The sequence below is a fragment of the Orbicella faveolata genome, unplaced genomic scaffold (genome assembly GCF_042242905.1).
Source record: "Orbicella faveolata isolate gen_17 unplaced genomic scaffold, um_ofav_v1 contig_28, whole genome shotgun sequence".
Classification (NCBI taxonomy): Eukaryota; Metazoa; Cnidaria; class Anthozoa; order Scleractinia; family Merulinidae; genus Orbicella; species Orbicella faveolata.
The window spans coordinates 140,423-163,219 of record NW_028301556.1 but is presented as its reverse complement, the minus strand read 5'-3'; the positions used below and the strand labels follow the sequence as shown (position 1 = coordinate 163,219).

Genomic DNA, 22,797 nt, shown 5'->3' with positions numbered 1-22,797 from the left:
CACTTGTTTTCACTGGGAAGAGGATGTGTGGGATGACTGACTTTGCCAGGAAGAGGACAGTTGTCAGGATGCTTGCACGTTCAAAGGCGCCTTTTTTCAACCGAGATACTAATCAACAATGATGAAGGTATATGCGTATAGAGAAGACTTGTGACATTCTTTTAACAGTATTTTGATGGTGATAGTAAACAACACACCAAAGGTGTCCAGGGCTAGGAACTGAGGATATATGATGTCACAGGTCAATGAGTGACTGCCACTGTGACTAGTATTTACTGTTCCCCTTGTTCCATTTGACTGTTATTAGTTATGCAGCCAAGACAGTGATGTGTTGGACAACTATAATGATAATCTCATGACAATCTGCATGCGTGCATTCACTTTGTCTATAGCTGTCAGAGCTAACTAAATATGATCATGTTGAATTCCAACTTGAAAATTTACAAATTCACCATTGATAGTGATTCCGTTTTCCTCAAACAGTATGCCGAATTTTATTATTCCAAGTTGTTGTTTTGTACAATGTAGATTGATTTAAGAAATGTACCAAGATTGATAACTCAGATGCAGAGCCCTTATACAGCTTATTGAATCTTTTGTTTGGTGGCATTTGTGTTTCTGTCATGGTGGTGGTTGCATTAGCCCCCTGAGTAATAAGTTTGAACTGTTGTTAAACTTACTAGGTAACATTATCTGTCAAAAATATATTTTCTTTGATGTTTTTGTATTATCATTGTTTTTACCTCCTTGTCATGTTTCAAGCCTTTTTTGAGATAACAATAACAGACACCAAGAAATAATTTTTTGGCTTTTTTGAAATGTGGTCTACATACCAACTTGGGAATAAAGTCAATGTACAAAACTCACTTTTTCTGTTTTGTTTTCAAACACTCGTTCAGCATATGAAGAAACCAGAGAATCAAGTTTTTGGGGATGTCCTCAAAGAGGTAAAATAATTAAAATTGATCAAGTTATAACTTACTAACAGTTAGTAATAATCTTAACAACAAAAGAATGTAGTTCCCATTAACAGCTGTGCTGTCTGTCTTTATAAAGTACTGCCAATTAAAAATTAATTTTTAATCCTTCTCTTTTGCCATATTGTGAGACATTACGCCTGATCTCAAAAAAAAAAATCCAGGACTCATAGAATTATAAATAATAAATTTAAAGTCTTGTGCTACACAGTTCCATCACCTATGTCAAGTGCTAGCAATATTGACAAAGATGCTTGTGGCCCATGTTAAATTATCACTTCTTGTAGAATCCATAAATAAATAAAGAAAAAAATGCTGTAACACACTGTATGTTGTTTTAAAGAGTGAAGAAGCAGCCAGTGGAACTTCAGTTCCTGTGGATACCATTTTAAATGACAAGGTAATATTTAGCTTCTCACTTTAACCCTTTGACTCCTAATTTTTATATTCTAGAACAGGGAAGTGGATGATTTATTCACTGTTGAAATGACGTAACTACACAATGTTTCATTTATGCACACAACCTTAGCTTGTTAAAGATGTATGATGTTAACAATTTTTCTGGGGGCCCACATGGGCATTTGTAGGTATTTTGAACTTTTCTTAAATTCACAAAACTAAAAATGCAGCAGGACTTGTAAACATAATTTTTGAAAATAGTTTTCCAAGGGGTCTTTCAGGTAAAATAAAATAAATTATAAAATTTCACTCCTGCATGTTGCATGATTCTTCATATTTACAGGCAAAAGCACAAAAGTAATTATATTGAGTATTAATGAATTTTTTATAATCAATTTCTGTAATATGTTAATAAAGTAAGTTCTAGATTATTGTTTTTATAGGTATCAACCCCTTTGGAGACTGTTGTTGATGATGACGAAATTTTACTTCAGAATGTTCGCCAAATACTGAAAATACCTTTTTGGAACAATATTATGCCCTTTTATCGTGACAAAGTTAGAGCAAATTATGTCCTAAAAAGGACTTGACTGTCTATCAAAATTAATGCTATAAATAACAGTTCTCTTTGTAATACGCTTTGTATGTTCAAACCATGACAAATGGTTATAATTGACTGTGGTCTTTTCATCTTTGATACCTGCAGAAATGGAATCTCATAGGTCTAAAGGGCCAGAAACTGGAAAGGAAGAAGGTGATGAATTATAAATTTTATTTGGCAGTATAAATGCACTTTAGAAATGCAATAGTTGCGCTACTTTCTGATGGCAATGATATATCTCTAAGTTATAATAATTAAAATTAAAATATTTATTTCATGATATTTTTATTGAAATGAGAGGTGCTGAAAGAAACTATACAGAATTCTATACAAATGTCCAACTAGTGGCTCAAACAACTAAGTATTCTGTCTCAATTTTGTTGATTTCTATATATTTAGGTACCAGCAGTAATGCCAGAATGGACCAGGATGATGTGGACAAATTGGTAAATCTGTTTATTGGGATTAGCTGTGTATTAAAGCACTACAGTACTGACGTTTTTTCAGTTACCACAATGTTTTACACAAAAGGTTTAAGTAAATGCTCAGACAGGCATGTTGGAAAGTAATTCCTTGCAGACGTTTGTAATCAAATGATGTAATTTGGCAATAAGGTGGATGAAAAGGAATGAAAACTTCTCTTCTAAAAAATGGACAAACAATACAACGCTTTGTTAGATGGCTTGTGTTTGTAGCCTTTAGAATGCGAGCTCTGATTAGCTTATTATACGGCATTATTCTCCCGTAATGCCCACGGGTCGATTACGGGCCTGCTAAACTAAAGCAAAAAGCCATATAATAAACAACTTATTAACCTCAAACATTCAGTCTATAAGGAAAAATCTCAAGCCACGGCCTTGCCGTATTGACTTTGCTATTAGGGAGTTTAAGAAGCTACGACGACGACGCCAAGGAAAACGTCGATTAAAAAATGAATTTATATGTTACCTACGAATCTCGTGATACTCTTAAGTCATTTACTTTGTTTATGACTGTCAAAAGTATGACGAAACTGAATCTGGGACACAGAGATAAATTTGAAATAGAAATTTCAAACCTTAGCTGTTGTGGTTTACGTTGTTCAGACAACGCGGAATTTGGCCATTTCACGTTCTTGTTTTGCAGGGGACGGCAAAGAAATGTACCAAGAATCATAACGCGCGTGCACAGTCATTGTTCTGCTCATTAAACCTTTTGTTTAGCGACGTTGCCGTTGCCGTCGTGGCTTTCTTAAACTCTCTATTGCTCGGTTAATGCGGCATGGTCCCGGTTTGAGATTTTCCCGTAAAGACCTCACTCTCGGTTAATTAGTGGTAAATATTACCATCCGAATGCGAAATTCATCAAATGTGACTGACTGATCACATGTGATGAGTTTTTAGAATCATTTAATACAAGTGGAAACTTAAGTATGAACTCTGCCTAGTAAAATATCAGTTGTTTTAGTTTCACAGTACTTGTTCATGATTCTTATATCAACATCTGATCAACAGGCTTTGGATGAAGAGTTCACAAAGGCTGCCCTGGTTAGAAAAGGTAAATGTCATAATATTTATTTATTTCTTAATGTATTAATTTAGTCAGTAAGTCAGTCAGTCAGTCAGTAAATCAGTCAGTCAGTCTTTCAGTTACTGATTTATTAAGGTTAGGCTGCGTTAAAAGGCAACAAAATAAGCAATATATTGCAAAATTACCATTTATGTTGTGGTGCACATAAAGTAAAAACACCAAAAGCAGCCTCCATGAAGCATTTTCATTGGTTATTTTTAAGGTGGCTCCCTAGGGTAATTACGAACACCCTCCCTATAGAGCGCGAGTTAGAAAACGAAACTTAGTTAATTTCTCTTAAAGTTTTACCCGAAGAGATTTACCAGTATGGGTACTGTTAAAAATAAGGCTTATGTTTTGGTTGTAAACTTTTGGATTAACGCCGTTACCATGGCAACATCTAATCTAATGACAGGCAGATGTATTCCTCATTTTGACCTAAACTCCTTAATATTTATACTTTCCTTTGGTGAAATTGTTTCATACTTCTCCACATCATGGAAACGATACTGCCTGACACTTTGAATTGGTAAAAAGTCAAGGCTGTTCAGACGGTTTTTCCAATAATCTGTAATTTGTCATTATTCTAAATATATTAGATTAGCTCTGAGAGATTTTCACAAAAATAGGGTATTTTATTGGAATTGTTTGTGGTAAGAACTGAGCCAAATTAAAGAAAAATTCACCCAAGGGAACGCGAGAAAATTAGCATTTATTTGGTCACGCTGACGTCAAAAAAATCAGGACAACACGCGTGGTGTCACGCGTGGTTATTTATTTAAGTGCGCGCTCATGAATGAATGAAGGATGGACTTGATTGAGATTGTGCTGTACGGCATGCGCAATGGCGTGTGCGGCCTCTACGAGTCCTAACAAAAATGGCTTCGTTCACCAAAACCAGGGAATTTATTCTATTCTACCACATAGGCTTGATTAATGACGAGGATTTCTTTCTCCTGCATCCATTTTACATCTGCGAGACCTATGTAGATTTGCCTCTCAGGCTTAATTTCAACCACAAAACAAAATAATACTGATAAAAAGCTCGATTACAGCAGGATCAGGGTGTTTGTACAACGTGATCAGCAAGAAAAAAAGTTTGATCCTAATAAAATACATTTTGAACAGCAAAAAACAGTTATAGCTCAGTTCAGTACATACGGAGCTCGTCATCTGCGACTGTTCGGCCCGATACAAATACGACTGTCGCTCACGGTAGATGGTTAAATCGTTTAAATTTTCTGCAGAAATGACAAAGAAACATTTATTTTGGACGGAATTTTATGATTCCATACTTTATCTTCGAACTAGGCTGTTTAAACAGTGAAAAAAGCGTTAAAATGAGGAGTAAACAGCTGGCTTACACGAGGGAAAAGCAAGGCTACGGCCGGAAAGTCGTACTGGAACGCGCGTCATGACGTCAATGGAATTGATCTTTACTATTTGCCGCCTTTCTTGTCCCTAATTTATAATTGCTCATCAGGCATTTTGGATGATGGTATCAAAGAAGTAAATTATTCAAAGTGAAAGCATGATGTTCGGACTCCAAAAGGTAGTCGTTGGTCACATGATTTAAAGGAAAATGCATATTTCATTACGCACATCAGTACTGCTATCATAATTAGAATCTACCCTGGTACACATGTTATACGACCCCATTTTTGTTTCTCCTCTGTGGTCGTTGTAAAGGGGTTACATTTTATGGTTTTTAATAACAGTAACAGTAATAGTGATTTAAATTGACTCAGTTCTTTGTTGTTTTAGGTGCTGACAAGCAGTTAGTAGATGGCCTACACCAAGGTCTTACAACAGGTATTTTTACATCAAAGTAAATGTGGAAAAATGAACTGAACAAAATGGCACCAATAGAAAATGAATGGTACTGCAGGGCAGGAAAACAATGAAATCCTGTTGCTCAGTGGGCCAGTACATTTCAGTTTTCAGTTGCCCCCACTAAAATATTAATTGCCCAATAAGTCTGCTTTGTTCATTCCTTATCAACTAAAGGCCGCCGCACACTAGCCGATTTTTTGTCGGCCGACAAAAAATCGGCTAGTGTGCGGCGGCCTTAACAAGACTGCTGAGGCTAATTTCACTTGCCCACCGGACTATCAATCTATCAATCCATTTTCACTAGCCCAAGAGCAAAATTTACTTGCCCTGGGCAATCGCAAGTGGTGTTTTTTTTCCTGCCTTGTACTGAAGCTATCAGCAAGGCTACCTAAAGCAGCTTTCTCCAAAGACAAACGCACTTGGGATTGTTTTAAAAGTATAACGTTTCCAGCAATATGCAAACTCAACCCAGGAAACACCAAACATAAACTCTTTGATAGGCTGCCCTACCTCTCCTCTTCCAATGCTGTAGCAACACAAAACAATTCCATGTGGGTAATTTTGCAGTAAGCTCAACATTTAAAGGGGTGGAGCAGAGCAAAACTAATTACTTTTTAAATACATAAATTGTCTCTAGCTGTAGAAAGGAGTGGAACTAGTATGGGCACAATGAAGCATTTTGAATTCCAGTATACAGAGATCAGCTCAACAGGCCGTTAATTACATGTTAAGACAGGAATAGAACTTAAGTGGACGGTTTGGAGGGCACTGAAATAGAGCTTTGCAAATATTTCAAAATGAAGCCCTCGACCCATTTCTGACCTGCGTGGAATTTGGCCACTTCGAAGAAAAATGATCAATCGGAACCAGGGAAGGTGATCTTTTTCGTATACAGACCAGTGTCGTTTAGGAGTCCAGAAAATTTGAAACCAATTGAGAACGAATACAGTTGAATTTGTGAAGTATCGAAACCTCTATGCTGCCTACTCTACGGATCCCATATTTCCTGGCCAACTATGATTCATAATTACATATTATACACAGTATTTTAACTTGAAAGAGCCAAAGAAAAGACACTTAACCTTTAACATTCTTGATCCATTTACGAGGATGGTTCCCCTTATTCTCAATAAGCGTCTTCATTGGATACTTTTCTTCAAAGTTGCTACGATCAAATAGTCAACAGACACAACAAATAAGACCAAAGGCACTCACCTTTTATAATTTATTATCTTCTAGGCAAGAGGAACCGTAAAGGAAAAAGTTGGAAGAAAAACCTTGAAGAGGATTAATCTTTTTCTCTGACAATTCAGTTCTGGGAACTGTAAATCATTCATCCAACTGACTTTGTCTCGTAATTGTACTAACGAAAGGCCTTGCGGAGGATGCAATTAAGGTGGCTACGACTGCATGGTCAAACAAGATTGATAATCATATCTTCCTTCGAATAGCTAAATAATGTCGAAATGCTCTTTTCATCAATTTTAACCATCGTTCCCGTTCCCGTTCCTGACAAATGTAGATCGATTTTTACTTTTTTCAGGTGTGGTTTAACATGAAATTGGATTTTTTTACAGTACTGAGAAAAGCGTTAAGTCAGTGATTTATATTAAAACACTAATATTACTGGTTTACTTAAAATCGAATATAAATAGGGCTTATTTTACAACTCCTGGCAAATGTTTTTCAAGAACGGTGCCAATGAGGGATATTGGTTGTTATCGCATTATTCAGCTTGTACTCAATAGTGTTTGTAAGTAAGAGCATTGCACATTCTGAAGAATTTCACACTACCACGGTCTCTGTAAATTTCTCTATTTTGTTATAATAAAGCTTCCCACAATGCCACCTTATTTTAGTGTTGTATTTCCCCAAACTCTTTTCACATAATCAGTATTTAAGGTGGCTCCCTATAGTTTTACGATCGCACGCGCACTGAGGACGAAAAGTCGAGTAATCCGCGCGCGCTGAAAAGAGAACGTCAGTGTTTTTGGATATTTTATGAAGTCAACATGAGCACAAAAAGCAAAACTGACAGTGAATATTTTCTTTTGGTATCAAACATGTGGGACGGCATGGCAATCATTTACTCTTCAGCTGTAAAGCATGTCTTGTCCCCCTCTCCGCCGAAAAGTAGTGCTTTTCCATAGTGAGCCACCCTCCTCCATGTGGACTCGAAATCTCCTATTACAGAATTTTTTTGTTAGAACTTTCAAATTTTAGCTTCAAATTTCGTACTTGAAACCACCAGAGATTGGTGCACCTCCGGTTGGTGTCCAGTGTAATTAACACATGCGGACTTACAGTTAACTGCAAATAGCCTGTTCCAGGCGTTTGGTTAGTGAGGAACGGCGGAATGAAAACATGAGAAATATTCGTTGGTGTTTTATTAATCGACCATCGAGCGGGGGAGCCGCGAATTAATCTAGAACCCAGATCTTCCAAGACCAAGCAGAAGGGAGATTTCACTTCTCAGGGTCAAACAGAGTGAAATCTGGGTATGAGATTAGCCGCGAGCCACTCGAGTTTAATTCTATCATGAAATCTGATTGGCCAACAGAAAACAAAAGTTGCTATGTCACAGAACCGTTTTCTGGCTCGAGTTCGCTGACGTTATTTTTCGGTGTAGACAAGCGACAGGCGGAAATACGTCTGCATTCGCAGGCTGTAGAGCACTTTAAAATAATAAACACTGTAGGCTTCCCAACTACCGGAAGGAGGTGCAGTATTCCTTGGAATCATTGGCAGGCGCGTGCCGTCCACTTCTCTAAATCCTGACCCCATTTCAGACCAATAAATGTCACTTTTCATACCCTTTTCTAGGCTTGACCTCTAAAATGCTGTTTTCAAATATGTATGACCGTTCAGTGTATTCTGCGAGGCAAATCGCGCTTTATCGTGGTATTAAAATTGATTCCTCTCGTTTTTGTTTGAAGATGATAAACTCGACAAAAAGAGACATAAATTTCAAGTAATGTCTATATTATGGTTTATTTAAAATTAAGCCATACTTTCGCGGACCAAACCGGCGAAATCATTCTACCCATTTTCAAACCAAAACGATTCACAAGCCATAGCCTTCAAAAAGGCGGCACATACCTTATATAGGGTAGAAACCCCTCTCCCCACGCCCTGAATTAGCTTCTTCTCAGTAACAATAGCTGGAAAGTAAGGAACGCATCTTTAGTAATCAACGAATTAACAGTACGCAAAAACATCTCGATCGAGATAGCGAAAAGTCTCAAGTATGTACAGTGAAACCTGTATTAAGCGGACCCCATATTAAGCGGACACACTCTATTAAATGGACACCTGCTCAAGTTCCCCCTTTTTTTCTTACATTTACTCCAAAATAAACGTGCATTCAGCGGACAACTCTGTTAAGCGGACACGGATACCAATATTAACCCATTTTGTTGCACAAAACCTGTAATAAGCAGACACTTCAAGGGCTTAATTCTGAAAGCCCAGCTCAGACTCCGTCAACATTGTTCACCGATGTCATATTAAAGCTAAGTAGATTATTCCAGATTGATGCATTGAATGACTGGACATTGTGCTACCGGCAGTCCTTGATCTTACAATATGTTACACTATGTTACAAACGGGTTAATATTATTGCACAATATATTTGAACCTGCTTAGAGCGAACAACCCATATCAAGAGGACATTAGCGAGGGTCCAAAGGGTGTCCGCTTAATACAAGTTTCACCTGTATTAACGTACACCAAGCAAGTAAAGAACAGCAAGCAAGTTAAGTACACCAAGCAAGTAAAGTACACCAAGCAAGTAAAGAACACCAAGCAAGTTAAGTACACCAAGCAAGTAAAGTACACCGAGCAAGTAAAGAACACCAAGCAAGTTAAGTACACCAAGCAAGTAAAGTACGCCGAGCAAGTACGGTAAGCCAAGCAAGGAAAGTACATCAAGCAAGTAAAGTACATCAAGCAAGTAAAGTACGCCGAGCAAGTAAAGTACATTAAGCAAGTAAAGCAAATCAAGCAAGTAAAGTACATCAAGCAAGTAAAGTACATTAAGCAAGTAAAGTAAATCAAGCAAGTAAAGTACATCAACCAAGTAAAGTACATCAAGCAAGTAAAGTACATCAAGGAAGTAAAGTACACCAAGCAATTAAAGTAAATCAAGCAAGTAAAGTACATCAAGCAAGTAAAGTACATCAAGCAAGTAAAGTACATCAAGCAAGTAAAGTACACCAAGCACGTAAAGTACATCAAGCAGGTAAAGTACACCAAGCAATTAATGTACATCAAGCTAGTAAAGTACACCAAGCAAGTTAAGTACATTAAGGAATTAAAGTACATCAAGCGAGTAGTGTACACCAAGCAAGTAAAGTACACCAAGCAATTAAAGTACATCAAGCGAGTAGTGTACACCAAGCAAGTAAAGTACACCAAGCAATTGAAGTACATCAAGCAAGTAAAGTACATCAAGCAAGTAAAATACATCAAGTAAAGTACACCAAGCAACTGAAGTACACCAAGCAATTAAAGTACATCAAGAAAGTAAAGTACACCAAGCAAGTAAAGTACACCAAGCAATTAAAGTACACGAAGCAAGTAAAGTACATCAAGCAAGTAAAGTACATCAAGGAAGTAAAGTACACCAAGCAATTAAAGTAAATCAAGCAAGTAAAGTACATCAAGCAAGTAAAGTACATCAAGCAAGTAAAATACATCAAGCAAGTAAAGTACACCAACCAAGTAAAGTACATCAAGCAGGTAAAGTACATCAAGCAATTAATGTACATCAAGCAAGTAAAGTACACCAAGCAAATAAATTACATTAAGGAATTAAGGTACATCAAGCAAGTAAAGTACATCAAGCAAGTAAAGTACACAAAGCAAGTAAAGTACACAAAGCAAGTAAAGTACACAAAGTAATTAAAGTACACCAAGCACGTAAAGTACACCAAGGAAGTAAAGTACATCAAGCGAGTAGTGTACACCAAGCAAGTAAAGTACACCAAGCAATTAAAGTACATCAACCAACTAAAGTAAATTAAGCAAGTAAAATACATCAAGGAAGTAAAGTACACCAAGCAATTAAAGTAAATCAAGCAAGTAAAGTACATCAAGCAAGTAAAGTGCATCAAGCAGGTAAAGTACATCAAGCAAGTAAAGTACACCAAGCAAGTAAAGTACATTAAGGAATTAAGGTACATCAAGCAAGTAAAGTACACCAAACAATTAAAGTACATCAAGCAGGTAAAGTACATCAAGCAAGTAAAGTACATCAAGCAGGTAAAGTACACCAGGCAATTAAAGTACATCAAGCAAGTAAAGTACACCAAGCAAGTAAAGTACACCAAGCAAGTAAAGTACATCAAGCAAGTAAAGTAAATCAAGCAAGTAAAGTACACCAATCAAGTAAAGTACATCAAGCAGGTAAAGTACATCAAGCAAGTAAAGTACACCAAGCAAGTAAAGTACATTAAGGAATTAAGGTACATCAAGCAAGTAAAGTACACCAAACAATTAAAGTACATCAAGCAATTAAAGTACACAAAGCAAGTAAAGTACATCAAGCAAGTAAAGTACACCAGGCAATTAAAGTACATCAAGCAAGTAAAGTACACCAAGCAAGTAAAGTACACCAAGCATTTAAACTTAAGTTCCAGAGAATCGACCCAACGTTGGGTCAAAATCACGCTGCGCGTGAACCGGTCTAGGCTACTTTTTCAGTCATAAAATAAAGTGGGGCTATATTTTGGCCTAGAAGCTCGAAACTGAGCGTGCGATCCCTTTGCGTCTGTCGATTTTACCGAAAACTAAGCCCATTACGAGTTAGGTAAGAGTCCCTGGGACTGGAAAATTTCCCTCAAGTTGCTGAAAATCGACCCAAACTTGGTGAAAATTACTCTGCGCGTACGTCGGTCGGGGCTACTTTTTCAGTCTTACAATGAAGTGGGGCTATATTTCGTTCTGGAAGCTCGAAACAGAGCGTGCGATCGTTTTACCTCTCTCTATTTCACCGAAACCCAAGGCCATCAGCAGTTATTTTAGTGTCCCCGGGACGGGAAAATATCCGCCAGGTTGCTCGAAATCGACTCAAAGTTGGTCAAAATTACGCTGCGCGTAAGGTGGTCTTTTTCAGTCTTAAAATGAAGTAGGGCTATATTTGGGCCTAGAAGCCTTAAGCCCAGCGTGCGATCGCTTTACCTCTGTCCATTTCACCGAAAACCAAGGCAATAACGAGTTAGTTTAGAGTCCCCGAGACTGTAAAATATCCCCCAAGTGTGCTGAAAGTCTTAAAATGAAGTGGGGCTTTATTTCGACCTAAAAACTCGAAACCGAGCGTGCGATCGTTTTACCTGTGTCCATTTCTCCGCAAACCAAGGCCATCAGAAGTTAGTTTAGAGTCCCGGGGACTGGAAAATATCCCCCAAGTTCCGGGAAACCTGATCTTGACCAACTTTGGCTCGTTTTCCCGGAACTTGGGGGATATTTTCCATCCCCAGACTCTACACCAACCTCTGATGGCCTTGGTTTGCAGACAAATGGACACAAGTAAAACGATCGCACGCTCGGTTTCAAGCTTTTAGGCCGAAATAAAGCCCCAATTCATTTTAAGACTAAAAGAGTAGGCGAGACCGCCTTCCGCGTATCGTGATTTTGACCAACTTTGTCTCGATTTCCCGGAATTTGGGGGATATTTTCCAGTCTTAGGGACTGTAAACTAACTTTTGATTGCCTTGGCTTTCAGTGAAATTGCCAGAGGAGAAATATTTCAACGCTCGGTTTCGAGCTTCTAGGCCGAAATATAGCCCCGCTTCATTTTAAGACTGATAGACTAGCCGAAACCGCCTTAAGCGCATCGTGATTTTCACCAACATTGGCTCGAGTTGCCAAAACTTGGGGAATATTGTCCCGTCCTAGGGACGCTAAACTAACTGGTGATGCCGTTGGTTTTCAGTGAAATGCCCAGAGGAAAAATATTTGAGCGCTCGGTTTCGAGCTTCTAGGCCGAAGTATAGCCCCACTTTATTTTAAGACTGATAGAGTAGCTGAGACCGCCCTACGCGCATCGTGATTTTGTCGAACTTTGGCCAGATCTGCCGGAACTTCGGGGATATTTTCCAGTCCCAGGGACTCTAAACTAACTCGTGATGGCCTTGGTTTACAGTGAAAGGGAGAAAGGAAAAATATTTAAAGGCTCAGTTTCGAGCTTCTACGCCGAAATATAGCCCCACTTCATGTTAAGACTGATAGAGTAGCAAGACCGCCCTACGCGAATCTTGATTTTGAGCAAATTTGGCTCCATTTGCCGGAACTTGGGAGATATTTTCCAGTCCCAGGGACTCTAAACTAACTGGTGATGGCCTTGGTTTTCAGTGAAATGGACAGAGGAAAAATATTTGAACGCTCGGTTTTGAGCTTCTAAATCAAAATATAGCCCCACTTTATTTTAAGACTTATAGAGTAGCCGAGACCGCCTTGCGCGCATCGTGATTTTGACCAAATTTGGCTCGATTTGGCGGAACTTAAGGAATATTTTCCAGTCTCAGGGACTCTAACCTAAGTGGCGATGTCCTTGGTTTTCAGTGAAATGGACAGAGAGGAAAAATATTTGAACGCTTGGTTTCGAGCTTCTAGGCCGAAATATAGCGCCACTTCATTTTAAAACCGATAGAGTAGCCGAGATCGGCTTACGCGCATCGTGATTTTGACTAACTTTGGCTCGATTTGCGGGAACTTGGGGGATATTTCCAATCCCAGGAGCTCTAAACTAACTGGTGATGGCCTTGGTTTTCAGTGAAATGGAGACAGGAAAAATTATTGAACGCTCGGTTTTGAACTTCTAGGCCGAAATATAGCCCCACATCATTTTCAGAATGATAGAGTAGCCAAAACCACCTTCCGTGCATAGTGATTTTGATCAATTGTGGCTCGATTTCCCGGAACTTGGAGGATATTTTCCAGTCCCGGGAACTCTTAACTAACTCCTGATGGTCTTGGTCTGTAGAGAAATGGACACAGGTAAAACGATCGGTTTTGAGGTTTTCGGCCGAAATATAGCGCCACTTCATTTCAAGACTGATAGAGTAGCCGAGACCGCCTTCTGCGCATCGTGATCTTGACCAAGTTTGGCATGATCTGGCGGAGCTTGGGGGATATTTTCCAGTCCCGCGGACCCTAAACTAACTCCTCATGGCCTTGGTTTGCAGAGAAATGGACACATGTAAAACTATCGCACGCTCGGTTTCGAGCTTTTAGGCAGAAATATAGCCCTACTTCATTTTAAGACTAAAAGAGTAGCCGAGACCCCCTAACGCGCATTGAGATTTTGACCAACTTTGCCTCGATTTGCCGGACTTTGTACGCATCGTGATCTTGACCAACTTTGGCTCGATTTGCCGGAACTTGGGGGATATTTCTCACTCCCGGATACTCTAAAGTAACTCCTGATGCCTTCTGGTTTGCAGAGAAATAGACACATGTAAAACGATCGCTCGCTCGGTTTCGAGCTTTTAGGCCGAAATATAGCCCCACTTCGTTTTAAGCCTGGAAGAGTAGACAAAACCGCCTTGCGCGCATCGTGATCTTGACCAACTTTGGCTTGCTTTCCCGGAACTTGTGGGATATTTTCCATTCCCGGAGACTCTAACCTAACTACTGATGGCCTTGGTTTGCAGAGAAATGGACACAGGTAAGAGGATCGCACGCTCGAACTCGAGCTTTTAGGCCAAAATATAGCCCCACTTCATTTTAAGCCTGAAAGAGTAGCCGAGACCGCCTTACGTGCATCCTGATCTTGACCAACTTTGACTTGATTTTCTGGAACATGCGGGGTATTTTCCAGTCCCGGGGACTCAAAACTAACTCCTGATGGCTTTGGTTTGCAGAGAAATGGACACAGGTAAAACGAACGCACGCTCGGTTTCCAGCTTTTACGCAGAAATATAGCCCCACTTCATTTTAACACTGAAAGAGTAGCCGAGACCACCTTACACGCATTGTGACTTTGACCAAATTTGGCTCGATTTCCAAAAACTTGGGGGATATTTTCCAGTCCCAAGGACTCTATACTAACTCCTGAAATGCTTGGTTTGAAGAGAAATGGACACAAGTAAAACGATCCCTTGCTTGATTACGAACTTTTAGGCCGAAATATAGACCCACCTAATTTTAAGACCGAAAGAGTAGCCGAAACCGCCTTGCGCGGATCGTGACCTTGACCAAGTTTGACTCCATTTCCTGGAACTTGGGGGATATTTTCCAGTCCCGGAGACTCTAAACTAACTCCTGATGGCCTTGGTTTGCAGAGAGATGGACACAGGTAAAAAGATCACACGCTCGGTTTCGAGGTTTTAGGGCGAAATATAGCCCCACTTTATTTTAAGACTAAAAGAGTAACCCAGACCAACTTTGGCTCGCTTTCCTTTCGATTTGCTAGATTTCGGCCTAAAAGCTCGAGACCGAGCAAAGATCGTTTTACCTGTGTCCATTTCTGTGCAAACCAAGGCCATCAAGAGTTAGTTTAGAGTCCCTGGGTTTGGAAAATATCCCCCAAGTTCCGGCCAATCGAGCCAAAGTTGGTCAAGATTACGATGCGCGCAAGACGTTCTCCGCTACTCTTTCAGTCTTAAAATGAAGTGGGGCGATATTTCGGCCTAAAAGCTCAAACCTGAGCGTACGATCGTTTTACCTGTGTTTATTTCTGCGTAAACAAAGGCCATCAGGAGTTATTTTAGAGTCCCCGAGACTGGAAAATATATCCCAAGTTCCGGCAACTCGAGCCAGAGTTTGTCAAGAATACGATGCGCGTTAGGCGGTGTCGGCTACTCTTTCAGTCTTAAAATAAAGTGGGGCTATATTTGGGCCTAAAAGCTCGAAACCGAGCATGCGATCATTTTAGCTGTGTCTATTTCTCTGCAAACCAAGGCCATCAAGAGTTCGTTTAGAATCCCCGGGACTGGAAAATATCCCCCAAGTTCCGGCAAATTGAGCAAAATTTTGGTCAAGATCACGAAGCGCGCAAAGCGGTCTCGGCTACTCCTTCAGTCTTAAAATGAAGTAAGGCTATATTTCGGCCTAAAAGCTTAAAACTGAACGTGCGATCGTTTTATGGGACTGCAGACTATCCCCAAAGTTCGGGGAAATCGATCAAGCCGAAATATAGTCCCACTTCATTTTAAGACTGATAGAGTACCCGAGACCGCCTAACGCGCATGTTGGTTTTGACTAACTTTGGCTAGATTTGCCGGAACTTGGGGGATATTTTCCAGTGCCAGGGACTCTAACCTAACTCGTGATAGTCTTGGTTTTCAGTGAAATGGACAGAGCAAAAATATTTGAACGCTCGGTTTCGAGCTTCTAGGCCGAAATATAGTCCGACTTCATTTTGAGACTGATCGAATAGCCGAGACTGCCTAACGTGTATCGTGATTTTGACAACCTTTGGCTCGATTTGCTGGAACTTGGGAGATATTTTTCAGTGCTAGGGACTCTAAACTAACTCGTGATGGTCTTGGTTTTCAGTGAAATGGACAGAGGAAAAGTATCTGAAGCTAGGATTACGTCCAAAATTGAGCTGGTGGTTTCCGTTACTCGTGTTGGCTTAGATATAAGTTGTGAGAGATTGTAGGAGCGGCAAAAATTTAGTAAGGCTTTCGTCTCGGGATTGTCGTCTCTCTCAAGACGACAATTCATATCTCCAAGCAGGTAGATAGGCACATTTAACGACGAAGCATAAATAAAGGTTTAATTAAGTCAGAGTCAAAACATGACAGTGGAGTATTTGGTGGTCTATACGCGGTACAAACGATAAACGATCTTGTGTTCTTGACCTGGATTTTAAGCCACAGTTGCTGGAAACCGGATGGTGCGGTAAATGATATATCACTCAAGTACTCGGCTTTAAAATTTCGCGAAACATAGGCACAGACGCCGCCGCCTCTGCTATTCTGACGATCAAGACGATGGATGACACAACCAGGGATTTCGATTTCCAAATCTTGAACCGTGCCGTTGAGCCATGTTTATCATTGTTGATCATGCCATGTTTATTTGAACGCTCCCTTTCGAGCTTCTAGGCAGAAATATACCCCTACTTCATTTTAACACTGATAGAGTAGCCGAGACCGCCTTAAGCGCATCGTGATTTTGAAAATCTTTGGCTCGATTTGACGGAACTTGGGGGATATTTTCCAGTCTCAGGGACTCTAAACTAACTCGTGATGGCCTTGGTTTTCAGTGAAATGGACAGAGGAAAAATATTTGAACGCTCGGTTTGGAGCTTCTAGGCCAAAATATAGCCCCACTTCACTTTAAGAGTGAGAGAAGGTAGCCGAGAGCGCCTTACGCGCAGGGCGATTTTTACCAACTTTCGGTCGATTTCCAGGAACTCGCGTTATATTTTCGAGTCCTGGGGAATCTAAACTAACTCGTGATGGCCTTGGTTTTCAGTGAAGTGGACAGAGGAAAAACAGTTGAACGCTCTGTTTGGCTCGGTTTCGGGCTTCTAGGCCGAAATATAGCTCCACTTCACTTTAAGAGTGAGAAAAGGTAGCCGAGACCGCCTAACGCGCACGCGATTTTCACCAACTTTGGGCCGATTTTAAGGAATTAGCGAGATGTTTTCCAGTCCCAGGGATTCTAAAGTAACTGGTGATGGCCTCGGTTTTCAGTGAAATAAACAGAGGAAAAATATTTGAACGTTCGGTTTCGAGCTTCTAGGCCAAAATATAGCCCCACTTCACTTTAAGAGTGAGAGAAGGTAGGCGAGACCGCCTTACGCGCAGAGCGATTTTTACCAGCTTTGGGTCGATTTGCAAGAACTTGCGTTATATTTTCCAGTCCTGGAGAGTCTAAACTAACGCGTAATGGCCTTGGTTTTCAGTAAATTGGCCAGAGGAAAAATAGTTGAACGCTCGGTTTCGCTCGGTTTCGGGCTTTTAAGCCGAAATATAGCCCCAGTTCACTTTAAGAGTGAGAAAAGGTAGCCCAGACCGCCTAACGCGCACGGCGATTTTCACCAACTTTGGGCCGATTTCCAGGAATTAGCGGGATATTTTCCAGTTCTGGGGACTCTAAACTAACTTGTAATGGCCTTCGTTTCAGTAAAATAGACAGAGGAAAAATATTTGAACGCTCGGTTTCGAGCTTCTAGGCCGAAATATAGCCCCACTTCATATCAAGAGTGAGAAAAGGCTGCCGAGACCGCCTTACGTGCAGGGCGATTTTCACCAACTTTGGGTCGATTTCCAGGAAGTTGCGGAATATTTTCCAGTCCCGGGGTCCCTAAGCTAACTCTTGATGGCCTTGGTTATTAGAGAAATTGACAGAGAAACAATATTTGAGCGCTCGGTTTCGATCTTCTAGGCCGAAGTATAGCTACACTTTAATTTAAGAGTAAGAAACGGTAGCCGAGATCGCCTTACGCGCAGGGCGATTTTCACCAACTTTGGGTCGATTTCCGAGAATTTCGGGGATATTTTCCAGTCTCGGGGACTCTAAACTAACTCGTGATTGCCGTGGTCTTCAGTGAAATGGACAGAGGAAATATATTTGAACACTTGATATTGAGGTTCTAGGCCAAATTATTGCACCACTTCACTTTAAGAGTAAGAAAAGGTAGCCGAAAGCGCCCTATGCGCAGGGCGATTTTCACCAAATTTAGGTCGATTTCCAGGAACTTGCAGGATATTTTAAAGTCCCGGGGAATATAAAGTAACTCGTGATGGCCTTGGTTTTCAGTAAAATAGACAGAGGTAAAATATTTGAACGCTCCGTTTAGGAGCTTCTAGGCCGAGTATAGCCCCACTTTACTTTAAGAGTAAGAAAAGGTAGCCGATACCGCCTTACGCGCAAAGCGATTTTCACCAACTTTGTGTGGACTTCCAGGAACTTGCAGGATGTTTTCCAGTCCCGGGGACTCCAAGCTAACTCGTGACGGGCTTGGTTTTAAGTGAAATGGACAGAGGAGAAATATTTGAACGCACGGTTTAGAGCTTCTAGGCCGAAATATAGACCCATTTCACTTTAAGGGTGAGAAAAGGTAGCCGAGACCGCCTTACGCCTAGGGCGATTTTAAGCAACTTTGGATCGATTTCCAGGAACTTGCGGGATATTTTCCTGTCCCGGGAGTTCTAAACTAACACGTGATGGGCTAGGTTTTCAGTAAAATGGACAGAGGTAAAATATTTGAACGCCGAAATATAGCCCCACTTCATTTTAAGACTGAAAGAGTAGCCGAGACCGCCTTACGCGCATCGTGATCTTGACCAACTTTGGCTCCATTTTCCGGAACTTGAAGGATATTTTCCAGTCCCAGGGATTCTAAACTAACTCCTGAATGTCTTGGTTTGCAGAGAAACGGGCAAAGATAAAACGATCGCACGCTCGGTTTCAAGCTTTTAGGCCGAAATATAGCCCAACTTCATTGTAAGACTAAAAGAGTAGCCGAGACCGCCTTTGGCTTGCTTTCCCGGAATTTATGGGATATGTTCCAGTCCCGGGTCCCTAAAGTAACTCCTGATTGCCGTGGTTTCCAGAGAAATAGACACAGGTAAAACGATCCCACGCTCGGTTTCGAGCTTTTAGGCCGTAATATAGCCCCACTTCATTTTAAGACTGAAAGAGTAGCCGAGACCGCCTTGCGCACATCCCGATCTTGAGCAACCTTGGCTCGATTTCCTTTCGATTTGCTATATTTCGGCATAAAAGCTCGAAACCGAGGAAAGATCGTTTTACCTGTGTCCATTTCTCTGCAAATTAAACCAAGGCCATCAAGAGTTAATTTAGAGTCCCTGGGTTCAAAAAATATCCTTCAAGTTTCGGGAAATCGAGCCCAAGTTGATCAAAATGACGACGCGCGTAAGGCGATCTCGGCTACTCTTTCAGTCTTAAAATAAAGTGAGGCTATATTTCGGGCTAAAAGCTCGAAACCGAGCATGCGATCCTTTTGCCTGTGTCCATTTCTCTGCTAACCAAGGCCATCAGGACTTAGTTTAAAGTCCCCGGGACTGGAAAATATCCCCCAATTTCCGGAAAAACGAGCCAAAGTTGGTCAAGATCACGACGCGCATAAGGCGGTCTGGGCAACTCCTTAAGTCTTAAAATAAAGTGGGTCTATATTTCGGCCGTAAAGCTCAAAACCGAGCGTGCCATCGTTTTACCTGTGTCCATTTCTCTGAAACCAAGGCTATCAGGAGTAAGTTTACAGTCCCCGGGACTGGGAGATATTTTCCAAACTAACTCCTGATGGCCTTGGTTTGCAGAGAAATGGACACAGGTAAAATGCTCGCACGCTCGGTTTCAAGCTTTTAGGCCGAAATATAGCTCAACTTTATTTTAAGACTGAAAGAATAGGCGAGACCGCTTTGCGCGCATCGTGATCTTGACCAACTTTGGCTTAATTTCCAGGAACTTGGGGGATATGTTCCAGTCCCGGGGACTCTAAGCTAACTCCTGATGGCCTTGGTTTGAAGAGAAATGAACACAGGTAAGAGGATCGGAGGCTCGAATTCGAGCATTTAGGCCAAAATATAGCCCAACTTCATTTTAAGCCTGAAAGAGTAGCCGAGACCGCCTTACGTGCATCGTGATCTTGACCAACTTTGGCTTGATTTTCCGGAACTTAGGGAATATTTTCCAGTCCCGGGTATTCTAAACTAACTCCTGATGGCCTTGGTTTGCAGAGAAATGGACACAGGTAAAACGATCGCACGCTCGGTTTTAAGCTCTTAGGTGGAAGTATAGCACAAGTTCATTTTAAGACTGAAAGAGTAGCCTAGACCGCCTTACGATCATTGCGATCTTGACCAACTTTGGCTCGATTTCCCGGAACTTGGGGGATATTTTCCAATCCCGGGAACTCTAAACTAACTCCTGATGGCCTTGGTTTCCAGAGTACTGGACACAGGTAAATTAATCGCACGCTTGGTTTCGAGCTTGTAGGCCAAAATATAGCCCCACTTCATTTTAAGACTGAAAGAGTAGCTGAGACCGCCTTACGCGCATCGTGATCTTGACCAACTTCGGCTCGATTTCCCGGAACTTGGGGATTATTTTCCAGTCCCAGGAACTCTAAACTAACTCCTGATGGCCTTAGTTTGCAGAGAAATGGGCACAGGTAAAACGATTGCACGCTCTGTTTCGAGCTTTGAGGCCGAAATATAGCCCCACTTCATTTTAAGACTGAAAGAGTAGGCGAGACCGCTTTACGCGCATCGTGATCTTGACCAACTTTGGCTCGATTTGCCGGAACTCGGGGCAAAATTTTCCTGTTCTAGGGCTTCTAAACTAACTTCTGATGGTCTTGGTCTGCAGAGAAATGGACACAGCTAAAACGATCGCTCGCTTGCTTTCGAGCTTTCAGTCCGGAAAATAGGCCCACTTCAATTTAAGACTGAAAGAGTAGCCAAAAAGACGTTGCGCGCATCGTGATTTTGACCAACTTTGGCTTGATTTGCCGAACTTGGGGGATGTTTTTCGAGTCCCGGGGACTCTAAACTAACTCCTGATGGCCTCGGTGTGTAAAGAAATGGACACAGGTAAAACCATTGCACGCTCGGTTTCGAGCTTTTAGACCGAGATATAGCCCCAATTCATTTTAAGACTGAAATAGCAGCCAAGACCGCCTTGCGCGCATGGTGATCTTGACCAACTTTGGCTCGATTTCCCGGAACTTGGGGGATATTTTTCAGTCCCGGGGACTCTAGAGTAACTCCTGATGGCCTTGGTTTCCAGAGAAATGGACACAGGTAAAACGATCGCACTCTCGGTTTGCAGCTTTTAGCCCGTAATCTAGCCCCACTTCATTTTTTAAGACTGAAAGAGTAGCCAAAACCGCCTTAAGCGCATCGTGATCTTCACCAACTTTGGCTCCTTTTCCCGGAACTTCAGGAAGAATTTTAAATCCTAGGGACTCTAACCTAACTCTTGGCTGCCTTGGTTGGCAGAGAAATGGACACAAGTAAGAGGATTGCACACTCGGTTTCAAGCTTTTAGGCCGAAATATAGTCCCACTTCGTTTTAACACTGAAAGAGTAGCCGAGACCGTCTTACGCGAAACGCAATCTTGACCAACTTTGGCTTGATTTCCCGGAGGTTGGGAGATATATTCCAGTCTCGGGGACTCTAAACTAACTCCTGATGACCTTGGTTTGCAGAGACATGGACACAGGTAAAACGATGGCACGCTCGCTTTCGAGCTTTTAGAGCGAAATATAACCCCACTTTTATTTAAAACTAAAAGAGTATTCAAGACCGCCTTTCCCGCATCGTGATCTTGACCAACTTTGGCTCGATTTCCTGGAACTTGGGGGATATTTTCCATTCCGGGGGACACTAAACTAACTTTTGATAACCTTGGTTTGCAGAGGAAAGGACACAGGTAAAACGATCGCACGCTCGGCTTGAAGCTTTTAAGCCAAAATGTAGCCCCACTTCATTTTAAGACTTGAAAGAGTAGCCGAGACCGCCTTGCGTGCATCGCGATCATCACCAACTTGTACTCAATTTCCCTGAACTTGGGGGATATTTTCCAGTCCCGGGGACCCTAAACTAACTGCTGATGGCCTTCGTTTCCAGAGAAATGGACACAGGTGAAAGTATGGCACGCTCGGTTTTGAGCATTTAGGGCGAAATGTAGCCCCACTTTATTTTGAGACTGAAAGAGTAGCCGAGACCGCCTTGCGCGCGTCGTGATCTTGAACAACTTTGGCTCCATTTCCTGGAACTTGAGGGATATTTTCTAGACCGAGGGATTCTAAACTAACTCCTGATGGCCCTTGTTTGCAGAGAAATGGACACAGGGAAAACGATCGCACGCTCGGTTTCGAGCTTTTAGGCTGAAATATAGCCCCAATTCATTTTAAGACTAAAAGAGTAGCCGAGACCGCCTTGCGCACATCGCGATCTTAAGCAACATCTGCTCGATTTCCTTTCGATTTGCTATATTTCGGCCTAAAAGCTCAAAACTGAGTAAAGATCGTTTTACCTGTGTCCACTTGTTTGCAAACCAAGGTCATCAAGAGTTAGTTTAGAGTCTCTGGGTTTAAAAAATATCCCTCAAGTTTCGGGAAATCGAGCCAAAGCTGGTCAAAATTACGATACGCTTAAGGCGATCTAAGCTACTCTTTCAGTCTTAAAATGAAATGAGGCTATATTTCGGCCTAAAAGCTCGAAACCGAGCGTGCGATCGTTTTACCTGTGTCCATTTCTCTGCAAACCAAGACCATCAGGAGTTAGCTTAGAGTCCCCGGGACTGGAATATATCTCCGAAGTTCCGGGAAATCGAGTCAAAGTTGGTCAAGATCACGATGCGCTTAAGGCGGTCTCGGCTACTGTTTGAGGCTTAAAAGGAAGTGGGGCTATATTTGGGCCTTGAAGCTCGAAACCGAGCGTTCAAATTTTTTTCTGGTCATTTCACCGGAAACCAAGGCCACATCGATTTAGTTCAGGGTCCCTGGGAGT

The 22,797-nt window shown here is 41.4% G+C and overlaps 1 protein-coding gene and 1 pseudogene across 3 annotated transcripts; one reads left to right on the top strand and one right to left on the bottom strand.

Annotated features, from left to right (window-relative positions):
• Window positions 1–12: 12 nt before the first annotated feature.
• Window positions 13–7,206, top strand: LOC149106971 (uncharacterized). 3 transcript variants are annotated; one of them, XM_089297252.1, is made up of 8 exons: window positions 13–127; window positions 900–947; window positions 1,321–1,377; window positions 2,083–2,130; window positions 2,377–2,423; window positions 3,471–3,513; window positions 5,290–5,337; window positions 6,598–7,206. In XM_089297252.1, exons 1-7 carry the CDS (start codon window positions 119–121, stop codon window positions 5,305–5,307), a joined length of 270 nt encoding a protein of 89 aa, XP_089153378.1. In that variant the 5' UTR covers window positions 13–118; the 3' UTR covers window positions 5,308–5,337; window positions 6,598–7,206. The 3 variants fall into 3 exon arrangements, with proteins under 3 accessions (XP_089153378.1, XP_089153380.1, XP_089153377.1); XM_089297254.1 differs by lacking the exon at window positions 2,083–2,130; XM_089297251.1 differs by lacking the exons at window positions 13–127; window positions 5,290–5,337; window positions 6,598–7,206 and having other exon boundaries at window positions 763–947; window positions 3,471–3,854.
• Window positions 7,207–8,761: 1,555 nt separating this feature from the next.
• LOC149106970 (uncharacterized) lies at window positions 8,762–16,029 on the bottom strand (annotated as a pseudogene).
• Window positions 16,030–22,797: the final 6,768 nt, after the last annotated feature.